Source organism: Phragmites australis, chromosome 19, assembly GCF_958298935.1.
Source record: "Phragmites australis chromosome 19, lpPhrAust1.1, whole genome shotgun sequence".
In the NCBI taxonomy this organism is placed as follows: domain Eukaryota; kingdom Viridiplantae; phylum Streptophyta; class Magnoliopsida; order Poales; family Poaceae; genus Phragmites; species Phragmites australis.
The window spans coordinates 17477764-17497836 of record NC_084939.1 but is presented as its reverse complement, the minus strand read 5'-3'; the positions used below and the strand labels follow the sequence as shown (position 1 = coordinate 17497836).

At 51.8% G+C, this 20073-nt stretch overlaps 2 protein-coding genes across 4 annotated transcripts; both read left to right on the top strand.

Moving 5' to 3' along the window:
- The first annotated feature begins 2942 nt into the window (after positions 1 to 2942).
- LOC133900216 (uncharacterized) lies at positions 2943 to 10665 on the top strand. The gene is made up of 4 exons (XM_062341335.1): positions 2943 to 3043; positions 3898 to 4447; positions 4763 to 5019; positions 10656 to 10665. Exons 1-4 carry the CDS (start codon positions 2943 to 2945, stop codon positions 10663 to 10665), a joined length of 918 nt encoding a protein of 305 aa, XP_062197319.1.
- A 503-nt stretch (positions 10666 to 11168) lies between these two features.
- On the top strand, positions 11169 to 16357 carry LOC133900383 (putative disease resistance protein At3g14460). 3 transcript variants are annotated; one of them, XM_062341500.1, is made up of 4 exons: positions 11169 to 11353; positions 11503 to 11661; positions 11818 to 14166; positions 15892 to 16357. In XM_062341500.1, exons 3-4 carry the CDS (start codon positions 11856 to 11858, stop codon positions 15978 to 15980), a joined length of 2400 nt encoding a protein of 799 aa, XP_062197484.1. In that variant the 5' UTR covers positions 11169 to 11353; positions 11503 to 11661; positions 11818 to 11855; the 3' UTR covers positions 15981 to 16357. The 3 variants fall into 3 exon arrangements, with proteins under 3 accessions (XP_062197484.1, XP_062197482.1, XP_062197483.1); XM_062341498.1 differs by having other exon boundaries at positions 11818 to 15670; XM_062341499.1 differs by lacking the exon at positions 11169 to 11353 and adding an exon at positions 11368 to 11414 and having other exon boundaries at positions 11818 to 15670.
- The last annotated feature ends 3716 nt before the right edge of the window (positions 16358 to 20073 follow it).

The following is a 20073-nucleotide window of genomic DNA, read 5'->3' as shown; positions in this document are numbered from 1 at the left end:
AAGTTACATATATGCATATGTTGTTGATCTCAGGAAAGAAGGGTACCACTGGTTAAGTGTAGATGCTCACATCTTGAGTCAAATTCAGCTTTTGCATATAAATTCACTTAACCTTATGGTTGTTTCCTTGCTAATTCATCCAGATGCATTATCCTTGGAGTCGGGTTATTATATGTACCCATTATGGTTTAAGTTTTGAGAGTACCTTCGTACTCACGTTGCTTTGATGAGTTTTGCAGATGAGGAAGAGGTAGTTTTCAGTTACTTCACGCCCGCTGATGTTGGTGACAGGCGAGAGTAGTGCCATCTATTCGGGTGATATCGTTTTGGGGTGGTGCATCTGGGCAAAAGGCTCCACCTATCTTTTGTTGTAATAGATTTTATTTTCCGCTGCGTAGTATCTCTAAGTGGTTAGGAGATGAAACTGTTCTTTTGTCCTCCTAGCGTTCGTTTCGGTTAATGGATGAAAATCTATAATAACTTAAAGACTTGTAATATAATTTCATTTCGCTCTTTATTATACCTTGATGTGATGAATCATGTTGTAAAGGCTTGCTGTCGGAGGGTGAACTCCTGTCGCAGGGATCCTAGGGGACCCCTTTTTAGAGATTCGGCTAGGGGGATGATCCTGAATATGTTCGCGGGGGCGTAACACCCTACTCCTATATGGATACTATAAATGCCCTGAGGAAGTCCCTCAAGGATGTTGTTGGTTACAAGAATGTTGGTCTATCTCGTGCTGCTCACTTCTCAGCCGTTGTTTCTCTTGTGTTGTGCTCTTGTCTGTGCTTGTGTGTCCTCTCTTTTTTCCATACATGCTTCCTTCTGTGCCGCCGGCTGCTTTAAATACCCGCCGGCAGCAACGTGCCCCGAACGGGAGGGGGGGCACGAGTTCCGAGACACCATAAATGGAAAGGGCGTCATCATTTCCTCTGGGTGAAGTGACCGGGGGTGGAAAATACGTCCCACGCCCGGTCATCCGTCACCATAAATGCACTGGCAACGGGCGCCGTGGAGAGGGCCCACCGGGCAGCCGCAGAGCGGCCCGGCGTGCCCGCCCTGTCTTGTTCCCCTGCCACAGCAGCGCGGCAGACGGAACGCCTCGGCCCTTACGACGTTATCCCGAGAAGGGCCGGATGGCACGGGATGGGACCCGTGCAATTAATAACCCCACGCCTCTCTGCCAGAACGTGGCAGGAACTGACGCTGAGCGCGGCGGGAGCAGTTGGAGGTGACAGGCCACGCACGCTCTTTAAATGCGGCCTCAGGCCTTTGACTGGCTGACACCTCATCGGTGGGCCCCTCGGGGGCCTCTGCCAGGGGGCTTTCTATGCCGTCGGGGAACCGAGTGCTCGGGGGTCACTGCTCACCTCCCCGAGCACTCTCTCCCGAGAATGCCCTTTCTTGTCCTCGGGGAACCGAGTGCTCGGGGGTACTGTTCACCTTCCCAAGCACTCTCTCCCGGGCACACTTGTACGGATCCTCGGGGAACCGAGTGCTCGGGGGCTGCTGCACGCAGCCCCGAGCGCTCTCTCCCGGAACTTCCTTCGGTGGGTCCTCGGGATACTTGGGTGCCCTGGGGCCACCGCCGGCGGCTCCGGGCACGTTTCTCCCGGTACTTAGCTCTCCTGGTCGTCGGGGGACTAGGGTGCTCGGGGGTCACCGTACACCCTCCCGAGCACTTTCTTTCCGGTACTTAGATTTTGCGGATCATCAGGGAACTGGGGTACTCGGGGGCCACCGACTGTGGCCCCGAGAGCCCTCTTCTGGGACTCGATCTTTCTCACCTTGCGGGAGAGACTCCGTGGGATGGCGCCATGTGGCGGATGGCTGGCCTGGCCTCGGGATTCGGGGACCCCCAGTTCCTGATATACCGACAGCAGCCCCCGGGCCCATTGGCAGGCAATGGCCTAGAGACTGCTGATGGGCCCTTCGTCGCCAACGAGGCCGAAGCCGTGGTCCCTCCGGTCTGGGCCTTTGGTACGGCCCAACGGGGAGCCGAACGGACGCACGTCCAAATGACTCTCGAGGCGTGTGACAACGGGACGGGCGGCGTGTGATAACAGGGCAGGCGGCACGCGTGGCAGCCGCACAAATCAAGGAAAATACGCCTGGCAACTGCTGACACCGCTCGACCCGTGGGAGATTCACCTGGCGGTTGCGCTGACCAAGGAAACCGTCCCGCCGAGCGCGCCGCGGCAGGCAACGTTTGAATTCCCCTATGATATAAAAGGAGGAGGGGAGCGAACCGCCCCCCTCTTTCCTTCTTGCAATCAAGCTCTTGCCCTCTTTGCGCTCCTGAGCCCTAGACTTTCCTTAAGCGATCAGAGCACCTTTCTTCCCCCACCGTCCAGATCATCCCCCACCCCGACGAGATGTCAAGAGCAGGAGGAAGCTGCCGCGACAGGACTCCCGACGGCGTGCTGCCGGAGTCCCGCCTGGTGAACGAGGAGGCGGCGGACAGGGTTCGGAAGCTGATGGTCCCCGAGGGCCAGCGGGGGGCCTCGGTGGTGATGCCGGCGAGCTTCCCGCCGGTGACAAACTGGCCAGGGCGCATTGTTCTCTTCACTTCCTTCGTGGCGATTGGGCTGGTACCGCCATTTTCAGCGTTCTTTCTTCAGGTCCTGGAGACGTTCGGGCTCCAGTTGGTGCATCTCAGCCCCAACTCCGTCGTCATCCTGGCGATCTTTGCCCACCTCTGCAAGATGTTCGTGGGGGTGCCGCCGTAGGTGACGCTCTTCCGGCACTTCTTCGTGCTGCGGTCGACCAGGAAGAAGAGGGGCCTCTCCACCGCGGACGTCGCTGGCTGCTGCAACTTCCGGCTGCGGGACGGCCTGGGGGAGCAATACATTCCCCAGGTGCTGCGGAGCAAGTGGGAGGATTGGTGGCACGACTGGTTCTATGTTGACGTCAGCCCCCACGACCGTCTGACTCTGCCGAAGATGGCGGCGGAACCCCAGAAGGCGACCTGGGAGGTGCCGCCGCAGATGGACGTGCGGATGGCGTCGGTCCTGGAGCGCATTGACTTCCTGCACCAGGCCAGGCTTACTTCGGTGATGGTGGTGGTGGACTACCTGCGCCGCAGTCTGGCGCCCCTGCGGGAGTGGGCCCGGCCCTGCTGGTTTTACACCGGCCCCCAGGACATCACCCGGACCCAGATCGGCGAGGAGTGGGACCTGGGCAGGCCGGCGCTGAGGGGCCTGCTCTGGGGGTGATCGGGGTGGATGACCTGAGCTGTGCGGAGCTCCAGTGGAAGGAGATGGCGCTCTACGCCAATCCTGACCGGAGTTCGACGCCCAGGGGCTGGCCGACAGGCAAGGGCGCTGAAATCCCGGGACTATTCAGATCCCCGGGGCGGACGAGGCGGCTGGTGAGGAGGCCGCAAGTGATCCGGTGCAGACCGGTGCCCCGGGCGCCGCAAGCGGCGAGCCGCAGGCCAGCGGTGGGGCTGCTGCGGGCAGCAGCCGCCAAGCCGGAGAAGGAGGCACCGCCGACAGCGGGGCGGCGATAGCGCCTGGGGACAGAGGGAAGCGCCCCCGAACTTTTGTTCCTGCATCGGCGTCCCCGCCATCGCCGTCGCCTGGCGAGGAGGGAGGCCGGGGCGGTCAGTCATCCAGCGCGGGGTCGTCGGCGGGGGCGGCATCTGCGGTTCTGGAACCAGACTTTGATCTTCTTGGGCTTGGTCTGGAGCTCGGAGACCGCACGGCGGCCCTGCAGAGCCCCCCGCTGAAGAGGAGGGAGGACTCCGGGCCCACGCCATTGGGCCCGGGGTACAGGATCCCGGCATCGAGATGGCAATAAATAGGACCCAAATCTGCGTAAGTTTTCCCCCTTTTCTTTGTGAGCATACTTCGCCCAAAGCGGCTTTGGAGACTAACCTTCGTTTTTCTTCTGCAGGCCGCCAGCGGAGGCGCCGAGGCTGGCTCCAGCCCCCGAACCAAGCGCTCCTGAGCCAAGCGCGCCGGCGGAGCTGGAGCTGCCGAGCGCGCTGGCCGAGACGGAAACACAGGCGCCGCCCAGCCCCGAGCGGGTGGCAGCGGCCGTGCCCGAGCAGCCGGCGCCGGCTGAGTCCGCCCCAAATGCATCGAGCGTGGGGTGGTCAACCTCATCGTGGGCGGTGCCTACATGGCAATTTTCGGGGACCCTGAGCCCCTCGGAGTTGGCTCGCAGGGGACCCAGCGCCCAGCCGTCGCCCAGCCAGCCCGCTGATCCCCTCCCAGTCGTGCTGAGAAGCGCCCGGGAGATGATCGGGCGGCTGGAGGCGGCCGTGGCGGGGGAGATGACACAGCTTGAGGCGGACCGCGCCGCTCTTACTGCGGAGAGGGCGCGGCTTGTCGCGGGCTGGCGCCTTTTGGAGGCCCGCGTTGCTGCGGCGCGCGCCGCCAACGAGGGCGAGCTGCGCGCCCTGGAGGAGGAGCAGAAGGCCCTTGAGGGCACCAGCGCGGAGGCTACACGGGAACGGGAAGAAGCGGCCCGCCTGGCCGAGGCGTCGCAGCAGCAGGCTGCCGAGGCGCTTGCCAGGGAGAGGCAGGCGCAGGCGCGGGAGGAGACGGTTCTGGCCCACGAGAGGGCGGCGGAAGCCTCCCAGCCTGAATTGGCCCACCTGAAAGGCGAGGCTGACCAGGTCCACGCCGAACTCCAACACCGGGAGGAGGAGCTCCAGAGCCGGGAGGAGGACGTCGCCATCAGGGAGACCGACGTCGGCATTACGATGGCGGACCTGGAAGCCCGGGAGGAACTGTTGATTCTCCGTGAGACGGAGGCCACTGAGGCGGTGCTGGCCACGGCCGCTCGGGAGGAGCGGGCCGCCAAGTGGGAGTCTGAGCTGACCGCCCACGAGCAGGCCCTCTCCACCCTTGCGGAGCGCTTGAAGCGGGTTGAAGCCCAGGTGTCCGGCGCGGCCGGGGGACAGGGCTTCGAGGAGCGGCTGCGGCGCGCGACAGAGGAGCTCGAGGCCGCCGAGACCGAACGGGCCAATGTGAAGTGGATGATGGAAGACATCCTCCGGCAGATGCAGAGGTCCGTGAGGGCGGCTGGGCTCGGGCGAGTCGACGTGGAGGCGAAGGGGACTGGCCTCGGCCAGGTTGCCCTCGGCTTCCAGAGGATCAGCCAGCGCCTCGAGGCGCTGCCCCAGGCTGTCCAGGAACTCGCCGCCCGGGAAGGGCGTGGTTTGGCCCAGGTAGTGGCCGAACATGTCCTGGCCTGCTACCGAAGCCGGGACCCGAACTTCCCGCTGGAACCAGCTCGGGAAGGGGTGGTTGAATCCGAGGAGGAGGCCGCCCGGGAGGCAGTTCAGGGCGCCGCCGCCGAGGTGGTGGCCTACTTTACGCGAGAGGCACCGCCGACTCCAGACCCGGGGAGCAGTGGCGAGGGCTCCGACTTAGAGTAGGCTTTTGTAGTTTTTCTTTTTCTTTGTCTTGATGTAAATATGGGAGTGATCCCTCAGAATAGCTGTCATTTTTTGTGAATATAATGGAAGCCTTTCTTTGGGGTCGCAACTCCAGTATCCTTCTGAGTGCTTGATGAAGTTTCTGCTGTTTTCACTTGATGCCCCGAGGAGTACTCAGTCCGACCGACCCCGACCTTTCCTTCCCTGAGAACGAAATCGCCTCGACCGTCCTTCTCAGCGCGTTCAGCCCCCGAGCCCTCGCGAGTCCGCAACGGCTAAGTCAAAAGACAAAGGCACGAACTTCCTTGCTCTGGAGATAGATCAATCCAGCACGGAGCACGCCATGACTGGTGAACACTTCTCCACCTTGCGACCACTCAGCAAGTAGACTGGAGACACGCGCGGGCGGGAATGCGACCAAGAGTCCCCACGGTTCGGTGGTGCCCGGGCTTAGGACGGACCGGACCGAGCACCGACAGCCCGCCCCTGGGGCCTAGGCTCTGGACTACTCGAGCGGCTCGAGCGATAGGATTACCCGAGAACCCCAGGGACTCGGTAGTGCCCAGGAGACTGTCACGACACCGAACACCACAGCCTACCACAACAGACGTAAGCCAGCGGCAACTGCCCGCGCGCATACCGATCGGGATTCTTTTATCAGCGGGGAAAATGAGAGAGCGAATTTTTCTCGCACAATCGAGCATCTCACCAGACAGATTAAACATATGGAATCCAGAAAAATGCATTTTGACGTAAGGATTGCACATTGATATACATATTGTATTGACAATTTTTTTTACAAGGTTGGGTGACTTACCCGGTTAGTGGTAGCCCCCGGTCAACTTGGGCGGGGGGAAGCTCCCGGCCTGGTTGACCTGAGCCTGCAAACATGACCATCTACGGAAAGAACTTGCGCAGGTGCTCGATGTTCCACGGGTTGGGGAGCGGTTGCCCGTCTTCTGCAGCCAGCCGGAAGGAGCCTTCTCGCGAGACACCGATCACGATAAAGGGGCCTTCCCACCTAAGGGACAGCTTATTCCTTCCTTCGCGCGACTGGACGCGTCGGAGAACTAGATCCCCCACCTCGAGAGACCGGGCCCGGACGTGGCACTAATGGTAGCACCACAGGCTTTGCTGGTAGCGGGCTGCTCGGACGGCGGCACGCCGTCGGCGCTCTTCCAAATAGTCGACGTCGTCACGCCTCTGCTGCTCCTGTTCGCCTTCAGAGTAGGCATGCACCCGAGGGGAGCCTAGAGTGAGCTCAGAGGGGTGAGGCCTGCTACAGCCCCCAGGCTCGGCGACGTGGTCGGGGCTGACCGGGTGCTTGGGCTCGACTCCCTGGTCGGGAAGAACCAAGTGCTCGGATTCGACCCCCTGCTCGGGGGGAACCGAGTGCTCGGGCTCGACCCCCTGCTCGGGGGGACCCAAGTGCTCGGGCTTGACCCCCTGCTCGGGGGGAGCCGCGAGGACGGGGGAGTGCTCAGGGGCGGCCGGGAGCTGGGACCCAGCACCTGACCCAGTGCACTCATCGCGCTCCACCACCAGCACCATGCTTACGACCTGAGGAGTGGCCGACACGTAGAGTAGCAATGGCTCGCCTTCGGACAGGGCCACCAGCACGGGTGGTGAGGTGAGATACTTCTTCAGATCGCGGAAGGCCTGCTCGGCCTCCGGCGTCCAGTCGAAACAACCGGTCTTCTTCAGAAGCTTGAAGAGGGGGAGCCTCCGCTCAACAAGTTTGGAGATGAAGCGCCCAAGGGCCGCCATGCAGCCAGCGAGACGCTTAACCTCCTTGAGTCGAGCCGGGGGTCGCATCTGCTCGATGGCCCGGATCTTCTCTGGATTGGTCTCGATCCCTCGGCTGGAAACCAAGAAACCGATGAGCTTTCCCGCAGGTACCCCAAAGACACACTTCTCGGGGTTGAGCTTCAGGCGGGTGGTGCGGAGACTGTTGAAAGTCTCGGCAAGGTCTTCGAGCAGGGTGGCGCGGTCTCGGGACTTGACCACGAGATTGTCGATGTAGGCCTCGACGTTGCGGCCAACCTGCGAATCAAGGGTGATGCGGATAGCGCACTGGAAAGAAGACCCAACATTGCGCAAACCAAAAGGCATCGACAAATAACAATAAGTCCCCACCGAGGTGGTAAAAGCAGATTTTTTTTCATCCTCTATGGCCATGCGAATCTGGTGATAACCAGAGTTTGCATCTAAAAAACACAAAAGATCACATCCCGCGGTCGCATCTACAATTTGATCTATGCGGGGCAAAGAAAAAGGATCTTTGGGGCAAGCCTTGTTTAGATCGGTGTAGTCCACGCACATGCGGAGCTTGCCGTTGGCCTTCGGGACGACAACTGGATTCGCCAGCCACTCGGGGTGGAGGACCTTTCGGATAAATCCGGCGTCAAGGAGCTTGCTGACCTGCTGCCGGATGAACTCCTAGCACTCAGGCGCCTGCCGCCGAACCTTTTGCTTCACTGGGCGTGCGTTCGGGCGCACAGCCAAGTGGTGCTCGATCACCTCCCTAGGGATCCCGGGCATATCGAACGGCTACCATGCAAACACATCGACGTTAGCCCGGAGGAAGGCGACGAGCGCGCTTTCCTATTTGCCGCCCAAGTGACCGCCGATTCGGACGACCTGGGAGGCACCTTCGCTCTCCACGACCTCCTTCGTAGGAACGGAGGCGTCGGCAGCGAGTCGGGGTTTGGATGTAGAGGGTCCTGGCCCCCCTGGACGACCTTCGACCTCGGCTCGGGCTGAGACCAAGGCCGAGTACAACTGCTCGGCGTAGGAGGCGACGCTGCTGGTCTCGGCAGACACAGAGATGGGGCCCGCTGGGCCCGGCATCTTGACCGTGAGGTACGCGTAGTGCGTGACCACCATGAACCGAGCGAGCGCCGGGCGCCCGAGGATGGCATTGTAGGGGAGGGGGAGCTCCACGACGTCGAAGATGACGTTCTCCGTCCGGAAGTTGTCCCGGCTCCCGAATGTCACAGGCAACTCGACCTGCTCGAGGGGCAGGGAATGCCCGGGCGTCACCCCGTAAAACGGGAGCGACGGCTTTAGGCGCCTAGAGGGCACCTGCAGCTTCTCGAAGGCCTCCTTGGAGAGGAGGTTAAGGCCTGCTCCCCCGTCGATCAGCACTCTACTGACCTTCACATTGCAGATGGTGGGGGACACTACCAGGGGTAGTCGCCCCACACCTGCAATACTAGCGGGGTGGTCGGCCAAGCTGAACGTGATCGGAGTGTCTGACCACTTCCGGGGCCTTATTGCCTCTTCGCTCGGGGTCGCCGAGCACACCTCGCGCCGCATGGTTTTGACACTGCAGTGGGAGGAAGGCATATAGGCGCCTCCGTCGATGAAGGCGACAGTGTGCTCAGGCTCCTGAAAGCCGAGTTCGGTGTTGTTGGGGGCGGCTTCATCGTTGACACCCCCGCGGGGCTCGTCGCGGTCCCTTTGGTGCTGCTCGATGAGGCCCTTGACCGTGCGGCACTCCGTGAGGTCATGCCATCTGGTCTTGTGGATCCGGCACCACTTGCCTGGCTCGGGCCCCGCAGGAGCGGGGGCCCTTGCTGGAGCGGGAGCCTGGGCGGGGGCCGGAGCCCTTACGGGAGCTGGAGCCCTAGGAAGGGCCTGGGCTGGGGCTCTCGCGGGCGCAGGCTGTCTGTCGGCGGCCGCCCGGCGTGCTTGCCGGCGGTCGGGCTCTTGGGCCGGCCTACAGGCGGGGCCCTGGGCCGGCTCGACGGGGACGGCCTCGCGCCTCCTTCTCTTTTTCTTTTCCCGTCTGTCGGAGCGGGAAGGACCTGGTTGATCGGCGGCGGGGTGCTCAGGGCACGGAACGTGCCAAGCCAATAGCTTCCTTTGCTTTCTTTCCCTTCGCACTCCATAACCTGATGTCAATCCTCGGCTGCACAGGGGCTTTTGCTAAAGTAACATTGTAATCTCTGATATTTGGTGGTGGCTCCCTTGTTGAAGATGCTCTCCTAAGCATCCTCTTTAACACAGAGCCAGCCCCCTTTCTCACTACCACCACCACCTCCATACTCGTAGGACTCGCCTGCCCTCCTCCTGAACTCTTCCTCGTCCCTCGGCTGATCCATGGCACGCTGCACCTGTTACTCTTCTGTGTCCTCATTGTCGCTTGTCAAATCTACCTGAACTCTTGCTGATTCTTGCCTCCGAACCCTCTCCTCTACCTTTCCCTTTCTCTTATCTCTTATCCTATCCAGCTCACGTCTGAAATAATCACGCACGTCCGGAGACACCCTATCACAATATATAACATTCGTTCCGCACCCTGCCAAATGTTCTTTCAACCTTGTGGCACCACTGCCTTTCTTTTCCTTATTGCAGTAATTGCACCTAAACCCCAGGGCCAAATTGTCCCCGTGCTACCACACCACATCTCTATCCGTCATTGATTAATTTGCGATTTATCTGTTGGAAGAAGAAAACTCAATGGTTAGCCTACTAATAAATATCTCCATACATGTTCAAATCGCTAGTAAACTCAATTGAACGAAAATTATCAATGGTTAGCCTACTAATAAACTCAATTGAATGAATATTAGTAACATTTGCAACTAAAGTTGCTAGTAAATAGTTGATTATCTTGCACGAATATTACCAACATTCGCATGTATACGGTAATCGATGTAATAAGGTCCATAACCGAGCGAATCAACCTCTACATCTTCCTAATCGACTACACGACGAACTGCTGCCCTTCTAACACCGCTTACCGACCATAATACATGAAAGAACGCTACTAAACGGTCGACAACCGAACGCATCACGCACTGCATCGTCGGAATCGAACGCAGATAACCCCTACCGACCCTATATCCACGATTACCGACCGAGAAAAACGATAAATCGCTGAGTTTGAACGGTTACCAAGCCTGCTTCGTCAGTTACCGACCTACGGCAGGGAAGACCGCGTAGCACGGTCGGTTACCGCTGTGATGCGGTCGGTAACCGAGCCCCAGCGCTCTATAACTGCTCCTGGAACGCCAGAATCCCACCAGAGAGCGGCGGATTTGGTCGGGCGGGTGCCGAACCTCCATCTTCGGCTACGAGAAATGGTGTGTGGAATTTCTGCTGTGCATAGCGCTCTCCACACCGCCGACAACCTTATCCATTCCACATGGGCCGAAACGGGCCGTAGAATACTGTGCATTCGGCCTATTTAACCGAATTCCGAACTTTGGTCGCCAATTTGGAGCTTTAAACGAGATTTGTTTTGAATTTGTTTGCACAGATACTCTTAAAATTAGCTCCAGTTTTTTATGGATTTTTTTTGGATTTTTTGAGTTTTTTCAAAATCGATTTGAATTTTTAATTTAAATTTGGTTATCGTCCAATTTTAAAACCGAGTCAGACAAGAAGATCGGTAATCACGTATTTTTTATCGGTTATCAACGCATTTTCCAACCGTGCCCCCACCCCGTCCATATCTTGAACCCCTGCAGCCCTCACACGCAATTCTACTGTAGATAGATACTGTAGCAATTTTACTGTTCGGAGAGTTACTGTAGTAGTTAGTCTTGTGCATCCATTCCGGATCTAACGGTTAAAAAATCCAATATCGCGGTACTGTTCATCCTCTGAAGAAGCAAAGTCTAGGATACTTACCAGGTTGCAGAAGCAAAGTCCCATTTGCGGGGTATCTGCTCACTCTGAAACGTCCTGATGCTCTCACCAATTCTTTAATCACTATATGCGCGTCACCAACTATGTTAGGTTGGAACTTACCAGTCAGGTTCATCTTACCATTTTTTTAAAAAGGAAAACTGAAGGAGACTCATTATCAGGCCTTAGCTAGGAGGAAGGCGAGGTTTATCTCATCTCCATTGCACATCTGAGGCTGGGCTGTAGCGGGGAGAGAATCGAGTTGGACGTGGTGCTCCAAGGAAGGGATCGAAATCATCAGAAGCCTCCTGCCAATCGATCTAGCCTGTAAGCATCAAGCTCTTCATCTTCTGATATAGTTTTTCCTCTTTACTGCACAGTCCAGCCAGTAAGCATCACAGCCCTCACATCGTCTTTTTCAGTTTCCTTACGCCTTTGCTAGTTATCTGATTTTTTTTCCTCTCACCAAACGACAGGAGATTGTCTGATCGGCACGCCCTACCTAGCAATCCTTCAGCTTTGCTAACCATTCAGCAGAAGCAGCTACAACCGGCAGTTTCGTGTCGATGTGCACAGAATCAGTGATGCCAGACAACGGGAAGGGTGGGAGCATCTGACATCGGACTTCCCTTTGTGTATGTCTCTGTCTCGTATATATGTATTGATCCCCAATTGCAACTTTCACGTTGGAGCACTTTTAACCTCCAAAGAGATAACAGCTATGGTAGATCTTAATCTTGATTAACAAGGATACACATCTCTAATGCTCAATGCGTCCATTGTTTCTCCAGGACAAAGGAAGAACCAAAATCTTCAGCGTCCAGTCAACATGAGCCTATCAAAAGCCATGGGGCTCATTGGTGGCATCAATGAGTTTGGTAATTTTTTCCAGTTGGTCAGATCTGCTTTCTCATATGTGCGCTCCCAATGGAACGGAACACTGAAGCAACAAGTTCAAGAAGATGATGTACTGCAGTTGCAAAGTGACCTTCGATGCCTGAATGAAATTCTTCCAGCAATGTACAACCTTATTGATCGAGCAGAGTGGAGGAGCCACCAAAATTGTGTGGCAGAGCTCCTTCCAAAATTCAAGGATGCAGTATATGATGCAGAGGACCTCCTGGATGAATTTAGATGGTACGAGCTCAAGGTGGTAATTGAGGGCAATACAACCCAGGTGTCTCCTTTCATTGATTTCTTTCGCAGTGTCACTCAAGGCAGCTTCAACAAAGTGACTGATATCCAGAAAAGGCTAAGTAATCTTTCTAACCAGCTCGAGAAAATGGGCTTGCATGACAGAACTCCACGGTTTGACAAATCGCTCAGGCCAGTGACCACTTCATTCTGCACTGAGCAAAAGATATTTGGTCGTGAGAAGGAACTGGAGGAGGTGATCAGATTGCTTGGTGTACCAAACTATAGTACCAGGTCTTCCAACAAACGGAAGAGAACTTCTAATGCAGCTAACAATGAACCAAGGATGGCATTTGTTCCTGTTTTACCAATAGTTGGAATCGGGGGTGTTGGAAAAACTACTTTAGCACAAGAGATCACCACGCTTCAAAGGGTCAAATCTCACTTTGACAAGATCATTTGGATTTGCGTCTCTGATGACTTTGATGATGAGAGGTTTACTAAAGTTCTCATAAAATCTCTATCCGGCAAAGAGGCAACCGCTGATAATTTCGATGATCTTCAACAAGATCTTTTTCATGAAGTGGGGCAAAAAAGGTTCTTGCTGATCCTTGATGACATTTGGCCTGATGCCTTGAAGGGGGGCTGGAGGAAATTTTGTGCACCTCTCACAAATGCACTTCAGGGAAGTATGTTGTTGGTGACAACTAGGTTTGCAGAGGTTGCTGATACAGTGGGCACAATGAAGTCCTTTCCATTGGAGGGCTTGAATTCCGAAGTCTTTTGGGATTTTTTCAAATTATGTGTGTTTGGGCCTGGGGATTCTCACATTGATCCTCAGTTAGAGATGATCGGTAGAAGCATACTTCCCAAGTTGAAGGGAACTCCTTTAGCTGCCAAGACTATTGGAAGGCTACTATGGAAGAACCTTAACACTGAACACTGGAATGATATACTAAACAATGAACTGTGGCAGCTTAGACAACAGGAGACCGACATTTTGCCAGCTCTTCGATTGAGCTACATGTACTTACCTTTCCATTTGAAGAGATGCTTCTCATTCTGTGCTGTGTACCCCAAAGATTACAATTTTGAAAAGGCCAGTTTAGCTGAAATGTGGGTTGCAGAAGGTTTTGTTGAACCTCAAGGTAACATTCCACTTCAGCATCTTGGTTATCAGTACTTTGAAGACCTTGTAAATTTGTCCTTCTTCCAGAAACTCCGTGATACATATGTAATACATGACTTGATGCATGACATGGCACAGCTAGTTTCAAAGGACGACTGCTTCATTGTAAAGAATGCGGGTGACCTTAAAAAAGTTCCTCAAAATGTCCGCCATCTATCTATACTCAGAAGCAGTGATGTTAAGCATACCCACTTATTGAGCCTAAGCAAGCACACAAAGCTGCGCACCTTGCTTTGCAACAAGTCTTTAATGAGTGTGGCATCATATTCAGCGATGGATTGCTGGTTTAGAGAACTTTGGTGCCTGCGTGTCATTTTTTGTGCCTACATGAGGGAATTTCCAGAGAGTATTAGCAACCTGAAGCATCTCCGGTACCTCGAAATTTCCAGAGCTTGCCCTTTCAAGAGCCTTCCTTCATCATTATGTTGCCTCTATAACTTGCAGATTTTATATGCTAAGAAATGCGTGTTTGACTGCTTACCAATAAGTGGCTTCAGTAAGCTGATCAATCTACAAAAGTTTGAAGCACAGGTACCGATACAGATACATACAGTTGGAGTTGATGCTAAGGAGTGGGGAAATGAAATTAGGTTGATAAACAATTTTAATCAAATTACCAGAGATTTGATTATTTATAATCTTGGTGCAATAAGCAAGGATCATGCAGCAGGAATGGAACTTAGGAAGAAGGAATATCTTAATGGTCTGACTTTGAGATGGTCTTCATTGAGATCTCCAGAGCACAATGAGATAGAAGTGCTTCAAGCTCTACATCCTCCCACCAGTATCAAATATGTGTACCTCGAGGGTTATCCAGGTGAATATCTTCCAAGCTGGGTTGCTCCATACAATACTGAGGTACCAGCTGTGATAGTTGACAACAATAATGGTAGGATTGGTAGCATTTTATCATCGTTAACAGAACTAAGCATTGAAGGGAGCGAAAAGTTATCAAACCTCGAACAATTTCTACAACCAGCATGTGTACCTGCAATCAAGAAAATAGTAGTTAAAAACTGCCAAAGCTTAATATCACTACCAACTGCAAGGTTTGGAGATTTATCTTGCCTTGAAGAAATGAAGATATCTTGTTGTCCAAATATCATTTCACAAAGTCTGTTTGTCCCATCCCTGGAGAAGCTCGAGCTGAAAGAATCTGGGAATCTCGGAGACAGTATTGAGTGTTGCTCCCTAACCTACTTGCATCTATCATGTTCCAATCTAACGTCCATCGAACTAGAAAAGTGGAGGCTTCCAGCTCTGCAGGAGCTCACGATTATGGGGTGTGACTCTATTACATTTATTGGAGGAAGGATTGGTAGCATTTTCTCATCATTAACAAAGCTAAGCATTGAAGGATGCAAGAAGTTATCAAGCCTCGAACAATTTCTACAACCAGCTTGTGTACCTGCAATCAAGAAAATAGTAGTTGAAAACTGCCAAAGCTTAATATCACTACCAACTGCAAGGTTTGGAGATTTATCTTGCCTTGAAGAAATGAAGATATCTTGTTGTCCAAATATCATTTCACGAACTCTGTTTGCCCCATCCCTGGGGAAGCTCGAGCTGAAAGAATCTGGGAATCTCGGAGACAGTATTGAGTGTTGCTCCCTAACCTACTTGCATCTATCATGTTCCAATCTAACGTCCATCCAACTAAACAAGTGGACCCTTCCAGCTCTACGGATTCTCATGATCCGTAGTTGTGAATCTCTGACATTTATTAGAGAATCTGAACTGATATCCACTGACCTTTCCCTTGACCGGGCCAACCTTTCCCTTGGCGAGGCCAGAAGCAGCATTGAAAAGTTCCCGTTACTCACTGACCTAACAATTGAAAACTGCAACAAGCTGGAAACTGTCCATTTCCTATATCTCCCTGCCATCGAGAGTATTCGTGTTACCTGTTGTGTGCTACTGTCCCTGCCCATTGAAAGATTTCAAAGTTTTCATTTGCTGAAGGAATTAAACCTTATAGAGTGTCATGGTCTCAACTGGGAGAGTGGAATGGTGTTACCATTGTCCCTCCAAAAGCTCAAGTTATGGGATTGTGGGGATTTTTCTGCCTGGTTTACGGGCTGCCTAGAGACCCTCACCTCCCTCATGTCACTGATCCTTGTTTCCTGTGAGCGCATAGTGTCCATTCCTGACCACCTGTGGAGCTGTAATCTTGCATCACTCCAGCTATTGCGGATTGAGACTTGTCCAGACCTTGAATCAATTGGTGGACCGGAAATAATTGCAAGCATAGAAAATGTATGCATTAATGACTGCCCAAAGTTGAAGGAAATAAATCAGCCACTGAGCAGAGGCCGTTGGTGGTACGTATCTCTTATTTTAGTATAAATTATGATCCAAAAAGTATGTTAGGACACTTGTGGGTTGCACCTTTATATATCCTGTTTTCATGAGTTACATTATATCCTAGCCAGTTATGTTATCCTTGACCTGTTAATTCTGAATGTCCAGCACTCCAACTACTGCTTGCAGCTCAGTTTGCAGAATTATCTTTTTGCTCATCGTGTTCTCTTCTTGATGACAGGTCGACTGATTGGTGAGAAGGAGCAAGTAGCTGTAGGGCTTGAAGGCCGAGGAAATAGACAGCCCATATCGCTTTCCTTCGATGACTGAACCGAGCGAGTGCTCGGGTGGCTTGCGGTTCCGTCGTGCACGCAGCCCACGCGAGTTCGATTCGTGTCTCACCGGGGTTTTTGCCCCAATAACCCCTGGGATGGATCCAGGCAGGATATATGGTACCCTCTCAAAAAAAAAAAAAGTTCTTACGCTTGTTTTCTTCCCTTCACTCTTAGCCTTAATGAAAAACAATTCATAGATTGGGTTGTCTGTTAGATGTGTAATGCGTTATATATATCTGTTTGCAATTCATGTTTCTGTGCAAAAATAAGTGGGGCAGAACACTTGTATCATGGTCCCCTCTGTTAAGCTTTTCATATATCATGTGACTTAAACGATTGAGTTGCAATTTTGATATTTCAATTGAAACAGAATTGTTTTACACGTTCCCTTGACAAGTTGAAGGTGTTTATCTGAAATCTTCACAATGATTCGATTTTTCTAATTTACTGAAAGGAATAGGTACCAGAACAAATATCATTTTCATTTCACTATGTCCAATCAACTGTTGAATTAGTCATTTCTTCTGCATAGTGCAATCAATATTACAGATCAATTTGAATATATTACACCAGATGCGAGCTTTCAAGTCAGGCTGCCCTTTTGGCCAAACTGATAACCATCGTAGGATTAAACTATCTCTAATAGATACTTTAAAAATATATTTTTTATAATACTATTACAGCATCTCTTAATACTATTAGGATACTTTCTATTTTTTTATCTTCAATAGCTACTCTATTCTCCACCTTCAACTACTTTTCCTCTTCCTTTAGGTCTACAGTCAATCTCTGTGAACAGTGATAGAGATGGGAGAGAGAATCAGAAAATATACAGCCATTGCTTCCGTATAGCAGGGCTGCCGCTTCCCTGTAGCGCTGGAAAAGGATGCTGCTGGAGCGGTTTGCTGGGTAGGTTGATCGGCAAATCTGGCAGCACAGGGATGTGGCTTCTTTTTAGGGTCTCTGCTGGAGTCGCCCTTCTCCCGTGCTCTGTCCCAGATCGGCTCCCATTACACCCCCATCAGTAACTCTTAAAAGCTCAACAGCAGCTAGCTGAGAAATCGACCATAGAGCAGTGAACTCTACTTCAAGACTATGATAGTATGAGGGTTGCTTATTCTAAAGAAATTTGTTCACAACATTTGGTACTGCCAAGAGCCGCAATGGTATATACGAGTGCAAAGCACCAATTGAAAGCATATCTCCAAGTGGAAAGAAAAAAACTTGAACCAGACCTAGTCAACGATCACCTGGAAACGCACATTCATTTCCCATGAAAACGATGGGAAACATTTGTGGGAGTACAAATGCCCTTAGTACCATGCTACATCGAAGAGAAACTCTGATTTGGCCACTAGATCTGGGGCTTCTCTTCGGCTTTCTTTGGCTGTCAACAAAAACAGAGAGTAATCTAGTCAATAACTGAGAACATAAAGAGACATGTGCAAAACAATTCGGAACATAAAGCAGGTCAGGTCCAATAAGCATGTCAACCACAGTACACATGACAGGCTTTGATATAACAGAGGTTTCGTGGTAACAACAAATATTGGGAACACATGTGTAATGTTCACTGCCCCAATAATGTAGTCTAAGTAGTTAGGACCGTGGTGGGCTGTTGCCCTGTTAGTAATGGTGATGAGTTTGTTCTTCAATAGACCGGATGAATATGATATTATCCGTATCTTTATCCGGATATTATCCGTTTCCATATACGTATTCGTATCCAGCCCAAAAAGCGTTTCTGTATCCTTGTCCGGATAAGGAATATCCGTATCCGATTAGAAAATATCCGTATCTGGATAAGACCATCCGTATTCGTTTTTCTGGATCCGGTTCGGAAAATATCCGAACCGTTTTCAAGCCTACCTACCACACAATAATCAAATTTTAATAGGTGCAGCTATTAGAAGAGCATCAATTATTCTTAATTTTTCTAAGAAAAACTACTTTATCATGATAATCATATCCACCACATATAAAACATGAAAGAATAGTATGACAGGAACATAAAAAGCTTCATAAATAATTAGATTAATTATGATATAGTATGACCCTTCCCATGGTGATCTCCATCACCAAGCTTCCTGTCTTATAGCCATCACGCTCGAAGGTTCCACGATCATATACTAAGCTACTACACCTAATAGCTAGCAATGAATTACATGATAATATCAAGCATCACATGTCGACACGCAGATCGTTATACAATAATATGACAGCCTTAGACTGCAATTAACCATGACTCGTAGGCCACAAAATTACATACATGCATCACATACATAATAAGATCGTATCAGTCATATCATTTTATTTTCTGCAAAAACAAGTTAAGCGCAGAATCGAATTCTAATGTCACGATGTGAACATGTTATTATAACAATCTATGCGTGCACGCTACGCAATGGCGGTCCCGCTGGCCGGTCAGCGAGCGGGAAGTCGGGGGGGGGGGGGAGCCGCCCCCACGAGTTTTAGGGCAGCGCCCTGAAAAACTCTCGAAAATACATAGGTAGTATCTATAAAATCACTATGAAAATCCAATTGGATTAATCATATCAAGCCGATTCTGAATCATTCATAATGCCTCAATTTCCAATAGATCAATCATATTGATCATCGCATGAGGTTTTCTGGAAACAATGACATCACACACAACCTCGATCTGTTGTTCTTCCAGCCATGTAGCGGCGCGCGCTATTAGCCCCGATAGTGATTCCAGCCGGTAGAGGCAAGTCGCACACGCAGCCAGGTGAGAGAGTGAGCTAATCTTTTTGGTCATATGGTTTAATCGATTCACACCTCATCCGACCCCAATTACATTAAACAACGCATCAACCGATCCATCACATGAACCGATCACAAGAATACCAATAGATCCAATCTATTACTACAATATATCATCTATATGTGACTGATCCAAATAAAAAACTACGAACCTGGCTCTGATACCATTATTGGGGAACGGATAGTCTATGCTAGCATAAAACAAAATTTTCTCTACCGCGTTCAACCAAAAATCTTAAGAGTAGGGGATCATAGATCGTTACAACTAGACGCACAACGTAGTGGAAGAAGAGTTGGAGTAGACTGTTCCAATATTGTGCACGTCAATGCAGAAGAGGCAGCTCTCTGACCAGCTCCGAGCAGGTGCATCGCACTCCTCGACCAGGTCCGAGCAGGTATGTCATTCCTTGACCAGCTCCACAACCACGAAGAGGAAGTAGTCGATCACCACCATTACCACGAAGAGGAAGTAGTCGATCTCATCGACCACCTCGTCGACTACGAAGAAGAAGTAGTCGATCTCGTCGAAGTATCCTTGTCACCGATTAGCACCGCAGCAACAGTTTGCAGCGCCTCCACAGTATCCACACGTACAGGGATGAAACGTTGTACGTCGGTATGTTAGCACCACGCCTGGTTAAGGTCGTAGGGAGTTCGGGAAGAGGTGACGGCCAGGGTTTTTGGTGGTCGAATCAATGCACCCACGGCCCCTGCCTCCTCTTATATAGAGCACACTAATGAACTTTTAATCATATTAAATCATATCATGACTCTAAACTCTAATGGACATTTAATCATATTAAATCCCACTTGCAGATCCAATCTGCATATACGATCGTCTCTAGGGCAAATCACCAACAGCTACACCACCCACTCACCTCCGCCATAGTCGTTAACTGCAATAATGTGAGTGCCATCTACATGTCGTCCAACCCCATTCAACACCGACGGATCAAGCACATTGAGATCGATATCCACTTCGTTCGCGAGAAGATCTCGCTCGGCCAAGTGTGAGTTCTGCATATGCCTTCTTCTCACCAGTTCGCCGATGTGATGACCAAGGGGTTACCGACACAGCTGTTTACGGATTTCTGGTCCAGTCTTTGCGTCCGAGATTCTCCCGCTACAACTGCGAGCGGGTGTTAAAGATACAATTTGTATAGCTATCCATATCTTGTTTTGGTAGTTGTATATCTGCCTCGGTTTGTTTCCTTTCGCAAACCGATTGTAATCTCCTCAACCAACAGTTGTTGGCTTGAGCTTCTATAAAATCACGCGCTCCTGCCTTGGGTACCATGTGCGGC